The 15,370-nt window shown below is 34.5% G+C and overlaps 1 protein-coding gene across 1 annotated transcript in view; it reads right to left on the bottom strand.

Annotated features, from left to right (window-relative positions):
* Positions 1-15,370, bottom strand: part of XPR1 (xenotropic and polytropic retrovirus receptor 1) — a 164,248-nt gene that overhangs the window by 50,817 nt on the left and 98,061 nt on the right. Inside the window, exons 4-7 of the mRNA XM_031435657.2 lie at positions 9,015-9,238; positions 6,543-6,692; positions 6,189-6,272; positions 5,396-5,477 (exon numbers count right to left, since the gene is read on the bottom strand). Of these exons, the coding sequence (XP_031291517.1) occupies positions 5,396-5,477; positions 6,189-6,272; positions 6,543-6,692; positions 9,015-9,238 (540 nt within the window). The remainder of the gene's footprint in view (positions 1-5,395; positions 5,478-6,188; positions 6,273-6,542; positions 6,693-9,014; positions 9,239-15,370) is intronic.

Genomic DNA, 15,370 nt, shown 5'->3' with positions numbered 1-15,370 from the left:
ACTCATAGAAGAAAATATATAGGTAAATCTTCATGACCCTGGATTTGACAATGGATTCTTAGATATGACACCAAAAGCATGGGTAACAGCAGCAACAAAAATAGATAAACTGGACTTCATCAAAATTAAAAATTTTTCTGTATCAAAGGACATTATCAAGAAAGTGAAAAGACAATCTACAGAACGGGAGAAAATATTTGCAATTCATATATCTGATAGGGGTCTAGTATCCAGAATATATAAAGAACTCTTCTAACTTAACAATAAGACAACTTAATTTAAAAATGGGCAAAGGACTTGGATAGATATTTTTCCAAATAAAATATACAAATAGCCAATAAGCACATGTAAAGGTACTCAATATCATTAGTCATTAGAAAAACGCAAATCAAAACTATAACAAGATACTACTTCACAACCACTAGGATGGCTATAATTTTAAAAAGAAAAGAAAATCTCAAGTATTGATGAGAATGTGAAGGAAATGGAACCCTCATAAATTGTTGGTGGGAACAGAAAATGGTGCAGTGAACAATTTGGCGGTAACTCAAAAGGTTAAACAAATTATCATATAATTGAGCAATTCCACTCAAAGGTATATATGCAAAAGAATTGAAAACGGGTACCTGGGGTTGCGGGCATAGCTCAAGTGGTAGAGCATGTGCTTAGCATGCATGAGGTCCTGGGTTCAATCCACAGTACCTCCTCTAAAAATAAATAAATTACCTCCCCTGCCCAAAAATAAATAAAATCAAACAAACAAACAAACGGTACCCAAACAAATCCATGTATATGCATGTTTATAGCAGCACAATTCACATTAGGCAAAAGATAGAAACAACCCAACGCAGTTTACATTCAGTTTTGGTAGATACTGCTAAACAATTCTCCAAAGTGCTGTACACATTTCCACTCATTCACCTCAATATCTTCATTGTATTTCATTGTATAGGGGTAATATTATTATTATTATTATTATTTAGCAGTTTCTAATTGACAGACACTTGAGTGGTTTCTAGGATTTTGTTGTTATCAACAAAATGGCAGTGAATGCTCTCTGTTCATATATTTCTTTGCACCTGTGTACAAGAATGTTTGTAGGATAAATTTCTAGAAATAAAATTGCTTAATCAAAGTGATTGTATTTAAGATTTTTACATATACTGCCGAATTATCCTCTAAAGGGACTGCAACAATTAATACTCTTACCTCTGGTGTACAGTGCCTGCTATTTGCTCTTACGTGCACTTTATTTTTTTAAATTATTTGAATTTTTTATTGAGTTATAGTCATTATGTACACTTTAAATGGTCAAACTCTTTGTCAAACCAAAAATGAAAAATGATACACTGTTATTATATCAATTAAATAAAGGTTACTAGGAAACTATAAACAAATCTAAAAAATCTAAACAGTTAACTTTTCATCTTCATAAAATGAAATATCTGGAATTCATGGATTTCAGACAAATTATTAAATATCAGGTCATGTCCGCCTGAGAAACTACAGCAACTGTGCATATTATTTTTTGACGTGAATGTTTGAAAAAAGGATTGCGTGTGGACATGCATTACTACTGCTGTGTTTCTCTTTCAGTTTCAACACTCTCATCTTTTAAGCACCCACTGGGAGATAAATAAGGATAGATAGCTGACATTATTTACCCTGCCTCCCCCCATGGACACACAAAGATCAAACAAAGAAGGGTTTTGAGGGGTGAGAACATAAATGTGCAACACTAAATGCATAAACCATACACATTAGAAAACAAATTAGACTGTCTCACAAAAACACAGGCTACGTATGTGAATGAAAACAAAATGCCAACTTGTCCCTGAATTTAAGAAAACCTCTTTTCAATTCATTCACGTGAAAAGGATGAAGTTTATTTATCTATTCTTATGTTTTATTTATGATGATGATGATTTTAAGACCACCACATTCATCTTGGAAATAAAAGAAAAAATTTCAAACACAGGTAAGTAAGGTTTTTCCTACAGAAAGAACAATTTCCATCACATACGCCATATACTTTATATTGATGTAGTACCTCACACCTAAAAACATGTTTTACTTACACTTCTTAGCTGATATCTATGAACTGATCTCAAGCTATCTTTTCACTCTTACCATCTGATACTCTCCTTTACCCTAGGTGAATTTATCACTTCTCTCCTTCATAATCCACTCTCTCCTCCTATGCTCCACCCCAGCCAACTAAATCTTCGCTCATCTGTCTCTTTCTCTTAAAATGCCTTTCATTCCATCATAGTCCAGTATAAATGCCATTGCTTCCACAGTCTTCCCTGATGCTCTCATTTAAAAGTAATCACTTTTTCTCTTGATCTGTTTAGAAAACACTTTCTACCTTGTAGTGTATTATTATTGTTATAACGTGTCTTAATCTCCCCAGCATAACGATAAACTTCACAATGAAAGGAATTCTCTTATGTATCTTAAGACCCAAGATATCAAGCATAATCATAGAAACATAAAATTTACTTGTTGAATGAAGGAATTCTAATATAACCCTGTAAATTCAAGGTATCAAGCTCATTTAACAAATGAAATTGTTTCAGAGAAGTTAAATGATGTTCTTAAAGCCAAAATAACGAACAAACAGTTGACCTGGGACTGAAACCCAGGCAAGGCCTTTAGAAGAGAAGTCAGTGTTCTTTCCACAACAGCTAGCTTGATAATCTAGGGCTAGACTTTTTTATTGCAGTATTTCCATACATCCCATCTAAATAAACTGCATTTGCGCCTAGAGACAAAGAACTACATTAAAATATAATAGCAAATCATACCAATATTAAATCATGAGCGTACAGTAGACAATAATAAACTACTTAATTTTTGGTAAAACTAGTGGAGAGGAGAACTCTAAAAATGAAAGTGAAAACACACTGCTAACAGGTGGAGTTCGTATACTATCTAAAAGCCATTACAATTTAGGTTGTAATTTCACAATTTGCAATTTGATAATCTTAACTAAGAAGAATGTTTAGAGGGAATAATGAGTTTAGTAAATTATTTCTTGAACATCTGCTCTATGTCTAGCACTGCATTAGGAACTTGAAATACAAAAATGAAAAGTACACAGTCCCTGCGATCGACAATACTAAGTGTGACAGTGATATAAACCTTCCTTGTTCGGGCACTGTTTGGACTAAAAGTGCAAAACAGAATATAATGGAGATTTATACAGTAACATCTATTTCTAAGTCATGTTTCCTTGCAGACTTCACTGAGTAGGATTTAATCCTTTATTAATGACTCACAGTTATCATAAGCATAAGTACACAGTGTTGTGAGGTACACCAGGATTATCTGCCCTTAAAGTAAAAGTCCTCAAATGCAAGAATCTTTGATATTGTGGCTGCTTTTTTTGCTGTTTGTGTGTCTGTTTTCTGAATATCAGTTAATTACATCTCTGTCCTTCTCTTCCACCCATTCAGACTTCAACCAATGCTTTCTGAACCCTGACTATGTCCCAGGCAATGTTCTAGGCACTGGAGATACAATGGTGAACAGGAGAGACAGAAGTCCAAGCATCAAGGAACTTATATTCCAGCAGGAAAGCAGATAATAAGAAACATAAATATGTAATATTATGACATGTAATCACCTGAAAGTGTGCTCTGAAGAAAACTAATGTAGACTAAAGGAACAGAATAGGCTATTTTCGGGCAGGGTGATCAGAGAAGGCCTTACTGAAGAGGCAGCCCTGAACAGAGACTAGACGAAGTGAGCAAGTAAGCCATGCAGACGTCTGGGGGAAGGGCCTTTCAGGCAACTGAAAGGGCTCATAGATGGGAATGAGCTCGGTATGTTCAAGAAACAGCAACAACACAGATGTAGATGGAAACAGTGAAACTGAGTGTGGGGAGGATGACAGAATATAAAGTCAGAAAGGCCCACAGGGGTGAGATCTTGTAAGCCATAGCAGGAACTTCAGTTTTACTGTAAGAGAAGCCACTTAATGGATTTTGAAGAGCAGAGAGACATGATCTAACTTGCGTTAAAAAAAAGACATTGGTGGCTCTAAGGAGGCAGGAGTGGCCATATGCAGACAAATTCAGAAGGCTGTCACAGCAGACTAAGCAAGAAATGGCTGCTTAGACAAGTATGGTACTGGTGGAGGTGGTCAGATTCAGGACATACTCTGAAGACAGAGGAATAGGATTTGCTCACGGATTGGAGATGAGGTATGAGGGAAAAGAGTGACTAAAGGTTTCTGGCCTGAGAAACTGATGAAAAGTGATGCTATATGGAAGAGAAACCATACTGAAAAAATCTGTTCATGTAAGTCTGAGATGCCTATTAGACATCCAAGTAGTCAATTAAATACCATTCAGAGGAAAGAGTATATATATTTGGGAGTCATTAGCATACAGATGGTATTTATAGCCATAGGCTTCAATAAGATTGCCCAGGTAGGGGGGTGTAGGAATAGTTCAAGTGGTAGAGCACATGCTTAGTATGAGCGAGGTCCTGGGTTCAATCCCCAGTATCTCCATTAAAATAAATAAATAAAGTCAAATTACTCCCTCCCAAAATAAATAAAAATAAATAAAATTAAATTTAAAAATTAAAAAAAAAAAAGATTGCCTAGGTAGGAAATGAACGTAGACAGAGAAAGAGATTTGAAGACTGAGCCCAGAGGTTACTCCCCAACATTAAGATGCCAAAAGAAAAGAATAGCTAGCAGAGGAGACTGGAAAAGAACTGCTAATGAAGCTTAATAAGAAAACCAGCAGAGTGTGGTTTCCCAGCAAAACCAACTGAAGAAAGAGTTTCAAGAAGGAGTGATCCACAATGTCAGACGCTGCGAAGGGGTATATTAAATTCTGTTGGGAGGTTTAGTAAGACTGTGCCTCCCTTGGTATTATATCATTTCTTGACGTTGGGAATGCACTTGTTTATACCAATTTCTCCTACTTCTTTATAATTTTGAACTTCTATAGAATAGAATATTATATAACGAAGTTTCTTAAACTTATATGCAAAGTAACTGTAAATAGGTTCTGGAAAGGATGTGACAAAATCTCTAAAAAGCAAAGTAAGTGATTTTAGTATATGAATTTGTAATATCTTATTTACTCTCATCTGTGATCAAGGGAGCTGAGGTTCTTGATAACTGAACCCTGAAAATGATAGAGAATAAGAAGTCATAAACTAGCAATGTTTAAAGAGATAACTATACCCAAGAAGAACAAACCAAAGAAACAACCAACACTCACCCCGTTGATCGTTCATAAAAACAAAAAACTTAGCCCCAACAGATTTCTCCTTCAGTAGCTTTGATAGTTTGGTAGTAGCTTTGGTAGAGCGACAGAATATGACATAAGCATTATTAGTAAAAATAATGTAGTTCCAAATTTAAACTACTTACCGGCAAGTACAAGGGTAATATTCAGTACAATGAATATTCCACAAAATAGGCCAACTCTAAAAGTAGTCCATGCTGGTGCAGGCTGTGGACAGAAAAAGAGCACTTTGAGTAAAGGGCAAAATACTGAATACATTTAGTATATGGTGTAATAAATTAGCACTACAAGCCTCAAAGTTCTACCATGAGCCAAAAATATTTTATAATCTGATTTTTCACAAATCTAAACCAGAGAATCATCCTATAATGAATTTATATGAATATATGTTTGCAGTTGTCTTCAGTAAATACCTAAGAGTGTAACGGCTAGATCTTATATGATAGGTGAAGGTTTACCTGTTTAAGAAACTGCCAAACAATTCTCCAATATGGTTATATCATTTTACACTCCACCAGTAGCATACAAGATACCAGAGTTCTTGGTCCTCCAACATTTAGCATGTCAATCTTTTTCATTTCAGCCTTTCTAATAAGTGTGTGTTATCCCACCCTGGTTTTAATTTGCATTTCCATACTAATGATACTGAGCATCTATCCACATGCTTATTTGCCACCTATACATCTTTGATTAAGACCTTTGGCCCATTTTTAAGTTGGGTTGGTATTACAAGCTGCTGCATGTAATTCTCTGTGCTATTTAGTAGGAAGGGTCTTGTTGTTTATTTTGTATGTAGTAGTTTATATCTGAAATATTTTTTTAAAGTAATGAGACTAGTATATTTTATCAGTTAACAGACTGTGTTGATTATAAAATGGGCAAAACAAACCAACCAAACAGCTGGAAGCAGATACTAACCTGAGCAGCTCCCAAAGGGGGAACACGTAAACGCTTCATAGCTTTTTGCCTGTCACCATCTTCAAGTTCATTGGTCACTACAGCCTAGAAAGACATATTATTAAATTTTGACACAGGTTATACTAAATTTGAGTAATGCATAAATAATTCTGAACCATTTATATATATGCTATTCTAATAACCCCTTGGTGAATGTATACTGGCAAAGCAAAAGAAAAAAAATCACAAACAAGAATATATGTATTCAAAGCAAGCAACTAATAACAAAGGGAAATAGAAATAAGGAATTATTTCATTAAAAATAAGACATTAATGTTATTGAAAATATGTAGTATACAAGTGAGATCACTATACCTCAGTTTCAGAGATGAGCTGGTTGATTTTCTTGCAGGTATAAAATGGGGCTACCTCTACATGAGCCACTCGCCAATCTGCTCCACGAGATGTTTCCAGGATCTTGTCATGCTTTTTAAGGATTTTTCGGAACCCTGTAAAATTCAGATTCTACAGAAAAAAAGGAGAAACACTACTATAATTTCCACCACCATGAGAGAAGATGAAAAAATAATAAGCACTTTGCACTGACTGAGTTGACTGAAGATTGAGCACTGAGGGAAATAGCAATGCTTTCATAAAAGCATCTACTATAAAAGGATAAGACTCTTCTTTCTTATTTCTTTTACTCCTCCCAAGGTAGTATGCTATCAATAATACAAAGAAACTCTGAACTATGAATCCTATTATTTCTATTTTATGCAGATTAATGGAAGTCTTAAAACATTTTTCTTTCCATTTTCCTATGTACGATTATTCTCAAAATAGCTAATTTATTTTATTTTACTTCTTTGATCAAAAGTATATTTTCATTAAAAATTCTGTATTTCTCATATACTGAATGCATTTATTAGTTCTTTGCTTTTTGAAGGACTGGTAATAGCTATGCATTTCTGCCTACTACGCAAGCATGTATGAACAAGTATGGAAAACAGATGATCACCTGTTCCTCTTAACTCCATTTTGCTTCCATTCCTTCTATTTGGGGATGGGAGTGAGAAGAAGAGTCAGTGGAAAAGAAGTGATCATACTTACAGGGTTCTGCTGATAATGGGTTGGAGCTCATACTTTTTCTCTATTTCTACAATATCAAAACAGTGTACTTTTCTACATTCTCAAATTCTGTTATTTTTTGATCAATAGACAAAAAAGCAGGAAAACATGGATTTCCAAAGTTCTTTAAATCACAGATTTCCCAAATTTGCTGATCACATATTCCCAACAGTTTAGAAAAAAAGAGAGGTTGGGGAGAGAAAGAAAGAGAGAGGGATTTCACTCCAAATTAAGCTTTGCCTTGCTGGCTTGTTAATGTTTTTTTCCCCCCATACTTTAATGGATCAGTTTAAACTCTCCTGGGTTACATTATGCTTTGGAGACTGCTTTCAATCAATTTTCTTCTCCTCATATGCAAAATAAATGTATTCTTACAGAACAGACAGCCTCAAAGAACAAAGGATAGATCAGAACTTTTATAATTAATTGTTTTTCAAGGAACTTTTTATAATAATTCAAAACAAAAACTTCTGGCAAAATTAATAAAATAAAGTTTAACAAGAGTATTTCCCCATAACACACAAGCATAATTAATAAAATATGAAATGTTAATGTTTTAAAGCATTATAAACAAGAAGAAACACACTTTTTCTTTTAAAAAAACTTACAAAACTATGGATAAATTTCAAAGAAAAGGAATTTCCCATTATATACCTCTTACATAATTACTTTTTTATTCTTCAATTGTTTTTCAATTGTTTCTTCTTTGAATGATAATATTAAATTACCAATGAAGAAAGCAGAATTATGAAAAAGATGGAAATAAGTGCATGCATTAACAACTTAGATCACTGAAGATATGAGACTATAATTACTTTCTATTTTTAAAACTCTAATATTTACCCATGACTATACTTTTATATATTGGATAACCTCTAGTTTCTATATAGTGTATGATCCTGTGGTGATCCTAACCTTTGATTAGAAGTAATAACCATAAATATAAAATGGAAAAAGAATACTACATAAGGTCTCTATAAAGATTAGAGAGATGGTTTTGCCTATTTAAATGTTTATTATTGAACAAATAACATTTTGCAATATATTCTTTACAGATTTAACTATATAAACAAATCTATAAAGAATTACAAATGAATAAATGCCCTGTATTTCCATAGTTTAGCATACATGGTAGTTCAACTTCAGGTTGGGTTTTAATATTTCTTTAGCAAGTTTTTTTTTTTTAATACAGTCATATTACAGCCTGTGGATAATATGATTGAAAGGATTCTCACTGGCAAGTTGAAAAGTCAGTATTTTATATGATTAGCATTAGCTGCAGGAAAGTTAACTGTCCAGTTGCTTCTGTGAAAATTTTGCCATAGGTTTGGAGGAGCGTAAATGCTCTTACATAGCCAGCAGTGGTTGGGTAGACAAATATTATTTCTTGTATCTACTCACGACGACCAGAGATGCCTCTAAAAATAGAAAGCAAACTATTACTCCTTGAGTCACTGGCTACTCCTGAATACTGTAAAAAAAAGTTTTGGAAAACTGATCTTCAAAAATAAAAGTCTGGTTAATATTATTTTACCATCTCTGTTACCTGGTTTTCAGTCAGTAAGAACATATGAAATCCTAATAAGAACCAAAAGAATAATGACATGCTAATGAGTCCCCCTTTTGGACTGGCCCATTAGTATAGTTCAAGGAAATTCCATTTATTATAATTGCTCAGTCATTTTAAAGTTCTATTCCCCACACTAGGAACTGAAGTACCTGATAGTTCTGCAGCAGGATAAGACTGAGGTAGAACTCACTAAAGGCCAGTTTAAGGTCTTTAATATTCCTATGTTGGACACGTTCCTCATGGGACAGGTGGAAGACTGGCTTTCTACGTTGTCGCAGAGTAGTAACACCAGTGCTTTCTTTCTGTGCATCCAGTGATGACTGAAGCTCATTCTGAAGTGTGGCAAACCTGCGCTGAGCCTCTGCGAGCTTTTCTATAAGAAATGAAACAGAACTGTCAAATCATCAGAATAAAAAAACTGGTGAAAGTTTTCACTGACTTCTGAATTTTTACTAATTAGTTTATTTTCCTAAAATTTCTAGGGAAAAGAATTACATGTAATATTTAGAACCAGATAGGAAAAACATGTTTTGGTATAACACCCTCCTTTCATTCTATCCCACACTTCCCTCCCTATAAAACCTCAAGCGTACCCTTTCTTTTTACAGATGAAGATTGAAGATACAGAATTTAAAAGCTGCGATGAGAGAATGCAAAATGGTAGATCCGTGTCATAATTTGGAAAACAGTTTGGCAGTTCTCAAAAGGTTAAATACAAAGCTACCTTATGATCTAACAGTTCAACCCATAGGTATATACCCAAGAGAACTGAAAACATACATTCACACAAAAACTTGTATACATACACAAACTGGTATTCATGGTAATCAAAAAGTGGAAACAACTCAAATGTCCATTAACTGATGAATCGATAAGCAAAATATGGTATATACATACAGTGGAATATTGGTTAGCCATTAAAAAAGAATGAAATGCCAATTCACGATACCATCTTGGATGAATCTTGAAGATACAATGCTAAGTGAAAGAAGCCAGGCACAAAATGCCATAAAACTGTGTGACTCCATTTGTATGAAATGTCCAAAACAGACAAACCCATAGAGACAGAAAGTAGATTAGTGGTTGGCAGGGGCTGGGAGGAGGGAGGAATAGGGTGTGACTGTTAATGGGTACAGAGTCTTTTCGGGGGTGATGAATGTTCTGGAGTTACACAGAGGTGACGGTTGTACAACCTTATGAGTATTCATGCTTTGAATCTCTCTCCTTAGGAATAATTCAGTCCCTCTTAAGGGCTTACATGAGTAGGTCAGATTCACCTGGAATAATCTCACTTTCTCATGTTACTGATTTGAGACCTTAATTACACCTGCAAAATCCTTCATAGCAGCACCTAGGTTACTGCTTAAATGAATGTCCATCTAATTCATCTGTTTAGTCTGTGCAGAAGTTGGATGAATTCTGAAGAATAAGTATAGATCATTATAAACCTACTCCAGTGGTCACTCTGAAGGGAGCAGCTAGTCTGGATGTGGTATCATCATTGGAGCAAATCAGCAGTCTCTGGCACGTAGCTATGTGTCTCATAACGCAGCTACTGACCTGCAGTAGAGACGAGCAGTGAGCCCCAGAAACGCTACCCTTCCTCTTGGGAACCGGTCAGCCAGCCAGCGGCAGGCTGCATTCACTGGATGTAGGGGGCAGAGATTTGTCCTCTTTGAAACAAATGGGTTCATGATATGTGTTCGTGCCTTTCTAGCTTATAATGCTTGTGCTAGCACTACATCGACTGGAATGCCTTCTCCATTTTCATGGCAGTAAAGCAATGGGCATATCCATGGACTAAAATGGTTTTACCATATGCTCGGAAATGGCTGGCCTTAAACGAAAGGCTGACTGAAATGAGCTGGGAGACAAAACTCTTAAAGGGTAGGGTTCTTACAGAATGCAGTATTAAGAATACTTAAGAATGCAATATTACATGGTGCTGTCCTACCCACAGCCGAAATACACAGTCTAGAAATCAACTGAGTGGAAGTAGTGGTGGCTCCTTTCACTATTATACCTCATCATCTACTCGCATCATTTCTGCTTCCCAATCAGCAACTTGAGCTTTGCTTATTGGCTAGTTCATAAGAGGAAATGCTTTTTTTCAGAGGAACACAACAATGGTGCTACTGAACTGGAAGATGAGATTGCCATCTGGCTATTTTGGGCTCATTAAACCACTGAACCAACAGGCAAAGAAGGTGTTTACTGGTTACAGCGATTGATTCTAATTACCAAGGGGAACAGATAAAACACAACAGAAGCAAGGAGGATTGCGCCTACAACCCAGGAGACTCTCTGGAACACATCCTAGTACTTTCCATGACCAATACTAAAAATTAATGGAAAACTAAAGCAATCAAAAAAGAGAACTACTGAGGGTTCACCCCCTTGAAGAATTAAAGTTTGGGTTGTTCCACCCAGTAGAGTGCCTAGCCAGCTAAGGTATGGGCTGTGGGCAAAGGAAATATTGACTGGGTAGTGGAAAATGCAAATCATAGACATCAACTATATATCACTTCTTGACATCCTTGCTGTGTTTTTAAAAATATCTTGTATTTTCCTCTCTACCTCTTTGTGCTGCATTCTGAGTAACTACTTCAGTTCTAACTTCCAGTTTATAAATTCTCTCTTAAGCTCTACCTAATTCAGTTTAATTAAGGTATTGATTTAAATGATTATATTTTCATTTAAGAATTTTCTAATTATTTTTAAAAATCAATTTTGATAGTTTCTTATTCTTTGCTCATGGCTTTGATACTCTATGTCTATAGCCATATTAAGCATATATTTTATTTTGTTTCTGATAATTTGCATATTTCTGATAATTTTATATAGCATTTTACTGTTCTGTAGTCTTTCATACTGTAAGAAACAGAACTATTGACCTATTTTCAAATTTCACACTTAAGTCAAAGGGAAAATGAATCTCAAGGTTCTTTTTACACAAGTTAAGCATTTCTATCGCATATGTGCTTGTCTTATTATCCTCATGATCAAAAACAGTACAGAACTTCTTGGGTCACAGTGTTTAGCTTCCTCAGCCAGAGTTGTCAATACATAAATTCTGTAATCATTTACATCTTTCAGTACAAGGATTTTTACAATGCAGGAAGTCCAAAAAACTGGAAAGAAAAAGAACCTGTGTGCCAGCAATAAGCCAGGAAACAAATGGCCTCTCCATCTGGCAAACCTCTTACTTATTTTACAAGGCTAATCACATATATCACTTTCTATGTAAAATCTTTCTTGCCCAGCAACTCTCAGACACAGTTTGAAGCTTCCTCCTTAAGGTTATGTACATGCATACATAGAACACTGCATATAATTTTTTGTTTATTTATTTGCTTTATTTACTAACTGTGAGCTCTTTGAGGGCAATGGCTCTATAATCTTCGTTTTTGAAATAATGAAAAACTTATTTTTAAATAGTTTTTTCAGGTATATTTTACATACCATAAAATTAACTTACTGTAAGCATACAATTTGCTGCTATTTAGTAAGTCTGCAGGGTTGTTCAATCATCACCGCAATCCAATTTTAGAACATTTCCATTACCTCATACATTTCTGCCATTGTATCACCTTCAATTTCCTTCATCAATGTTTTACAGTTTTTAGAGTATAGGTAACCTCCTTGGATAAGTTTATTTGTAGGTATTTTGTTGTTTTTGATGCAAAGGAAATGTTTATGCCAATTACAAAATTCTGATTTTTAAAGTGAAAAAAAAAAAAGTGAATGAAGGGCTGCAAATGGCAAAATATCCTTTTTTATGGGTGAATTGTATTCCATTGCATATATATGCTATCTTCTTTATGCATTCATCTATTGAAGTACACCTGGGATGCTTCCAAATCTTGGCATTTATAAATAATACTGCTGTTAATAGCAGTTGTATGTATCTTTTTGAATTAATGTTTTTGTTTGTCTCAGATATATGCCTGGGAGTGGAACTGCTGGGCCATATGGTTGTTCTATTTTTAGGTTTTTGAGAGACTTCCATACTGTTTTCATAGTGGCTGCACCAAATTACATTCCCACCAATAGTGTACAAGGGTTCCCTTTTCTCCACATCCTTGCCAACATTTGTTATTTGTGTTCTTTTTGATGATGGCCATTCTGACAAGTGTGATGAGATGGTATCTCACTGTGATTTTGATGTGCATTTCCCTGATATTAGTGATGCTGAGCAGCTTCTCATGTTCCTGTTGGCCATCTAGATTTGCTCTTTTGGAAAAATGTCTGTTCAGTCTGACTGTACTTTAAACAGATTGGTTGGTTGGTTGGTTGTTTTTTAGTTGAAGTACAGCTGATTTAAAATGTTCTATTGGTTTCTGGTGTACAGCATGGATGGACTTGGAGGGCAATACTGAGTGCAATAAGTCAGACAGAGAAAGACAAATACTGTAATATATCACTTACATATGGAACCTAAAAAAACACAACAAACTAGTGAATATAACAGAAAAGAAACAGACTCACAGATGTTGAGAAGGTACTAGTAGTTACCACGGGGGAAGGGGGAGAAGCAAAATGGAGGTGGAGGATTAAGAGGTACAAACTATCAGGTATAAAATAAGCTACAAGGATGTACTGTATAATATGGGTAATATAGCCAATATTTTATAGTAATTATAAATGGAGTATAATCTTAAAAAATTTGTGAATCACTATACTGTATACCCATAATATATAATACTATACAATTATACTTCAATTTAAAAAATATAATACTGTGGACAGAGACTAGGATGGGGAGAGAATGGTAAGAGGAAACACAGGATGAAGGCTAAAATCTTTGGTATGAGAGTGCAGGCCTTAAGATGCTGGCCATGGCTGATGGAACAAAAAACAGAGGTCCCTGTTTAAAAATGTATGTGTTCTAGTATAAAACAAATCCTGCAGCTACACAGGGAAGAGGAGGTGCTGAGAGATGGAAGGTCATATACATGCAAAGTCCTCAACAGTCAACAGTCAACAGATAATATATCTGCTAACAAATGAAGGAATGTTATTCAGCAATATGGAAGAAATTTCAAGAAGCTGGATAAAAGGATTTGCCTCTGGGAAACAAGACTCAGGAAGAGGAATGGAAAAGGACGATGGATGAATTTTATTAAAGCCCTTCCTTACAATTACAAAAAAAGGGGCACAGGTTTAAAAAGGATGAGAAACACTGCTTTGACAAGGGTCCAAGTCTATTTTGCAATGATACCTCAGTTTTCTAGAGTCAGAGCTCCAAAAAGCTCAACTACGTGGGACAGCACAAAACCTAAAAAAGGTATTATGTGTACTTATAATGTATTTTGGTCTATGAATGAAGATCTACACATATAGTTATAAAAAATAAAAATGAGTATTAGTAATTTTAAAAATGCTGATTTTGGTAATAAATTCCAATTTCTATTCATGCCAATGAATCAAGCAACTCTAAATAAAAACAGATTATTATTTTAATAATATACACTTAATTCCATAAGCTCATATATAATAAAATATTTGATAAAAATTTCCAATAACCATTTAAGAACTTTCAAGCACCTATGTGTTCCTCAAAGAGCTAAAATGAAGGTTAACAAGATCTTTTTCAGTTTTAACCAGACTTGTATATATATTTTTATTTTTAGAAAAGTTATTTTAGAAATACAAGGTATCTTCAAAATAACAAAGTTATTATATTGTTATGCAACTGAAGAATAATTCTTGATAAAATAAAGTTTATGTCTTAGAATACTTTTATTGTGTTTATTTGTCTTGCAATGTTTTCATTTGCTGATTCAAATTATGGACTTCACTGTTAACTTGAAATATAAAGTAAGTTTATAAAAATGTTGACCCATCATAGATGATTCAGGATAGTTAATATTGTTACATTACATGCAATTTTCCCACTGCTTTTATCTGGAATTCTTATTACCTGAAATTGTTACACCTCAAATACGTAAGTCTAAAATCTCCATGTGTGAAAAAAAAATTCTATTATTCCATTCCACTTTTCTGTCTTATAACAATGCTCCTTATTCTCTTACGACTCGAGCCTCAGTGGACTGCTATCTGTCACGTAATTTAATGCACTATGCATCTGGATAGGCTTTTTCCTTGTCCAACTATCCCCTTACTTCAACTCTTCCCACCACCTCCCCAACAGCCATCCCCAAACACACTCCTCCAAGAGCATTTGGCAAATGCCCATACATTTTCAAAGACCCAATTTAAATGGTACTTATTCTGGAGGCTTTTTCTCAATCCTTTTTTCCTCCAAGTAAAGTCAAGGCTTCTTCATGTCTATTTTCACAGTACTTTGCAAAACTCTAAAATAACAAGTATCATGTTGTACATAAATTTTTTAAAAATAGATATAATCCATAAGAAAATAAATCAGATGTACTCTGATATTTTCCATTCCACTATATTTTATTCATATTTAAAAAAAAACGCCTGTGGTAACCCCAAAGCATTGTAATTTCCTGATCCATTCCAGATCCATTTATTCATTGGG

The sequence above is a fragment of the Camelus dromedarius genome, chromosome 23 (genome assembly GCF_036321535.1).
Source record: "Camelus dromedarius isolate mCamDro1 chromosome 23, mCamDro1.pat, whole genome shotgun sequence".
In the NCBI taxonomy this organism is placed as follows: Eukaryota; Metazoa; Chordata; class Mammalia; order Artiodactyla; family Camelidae; genus Camelus; species Camelus dromedarius.
Note: the sequence above shows the minus strand (reverse complement) of the source record. Positions and strands in the feature narration are given on the sequence as shown.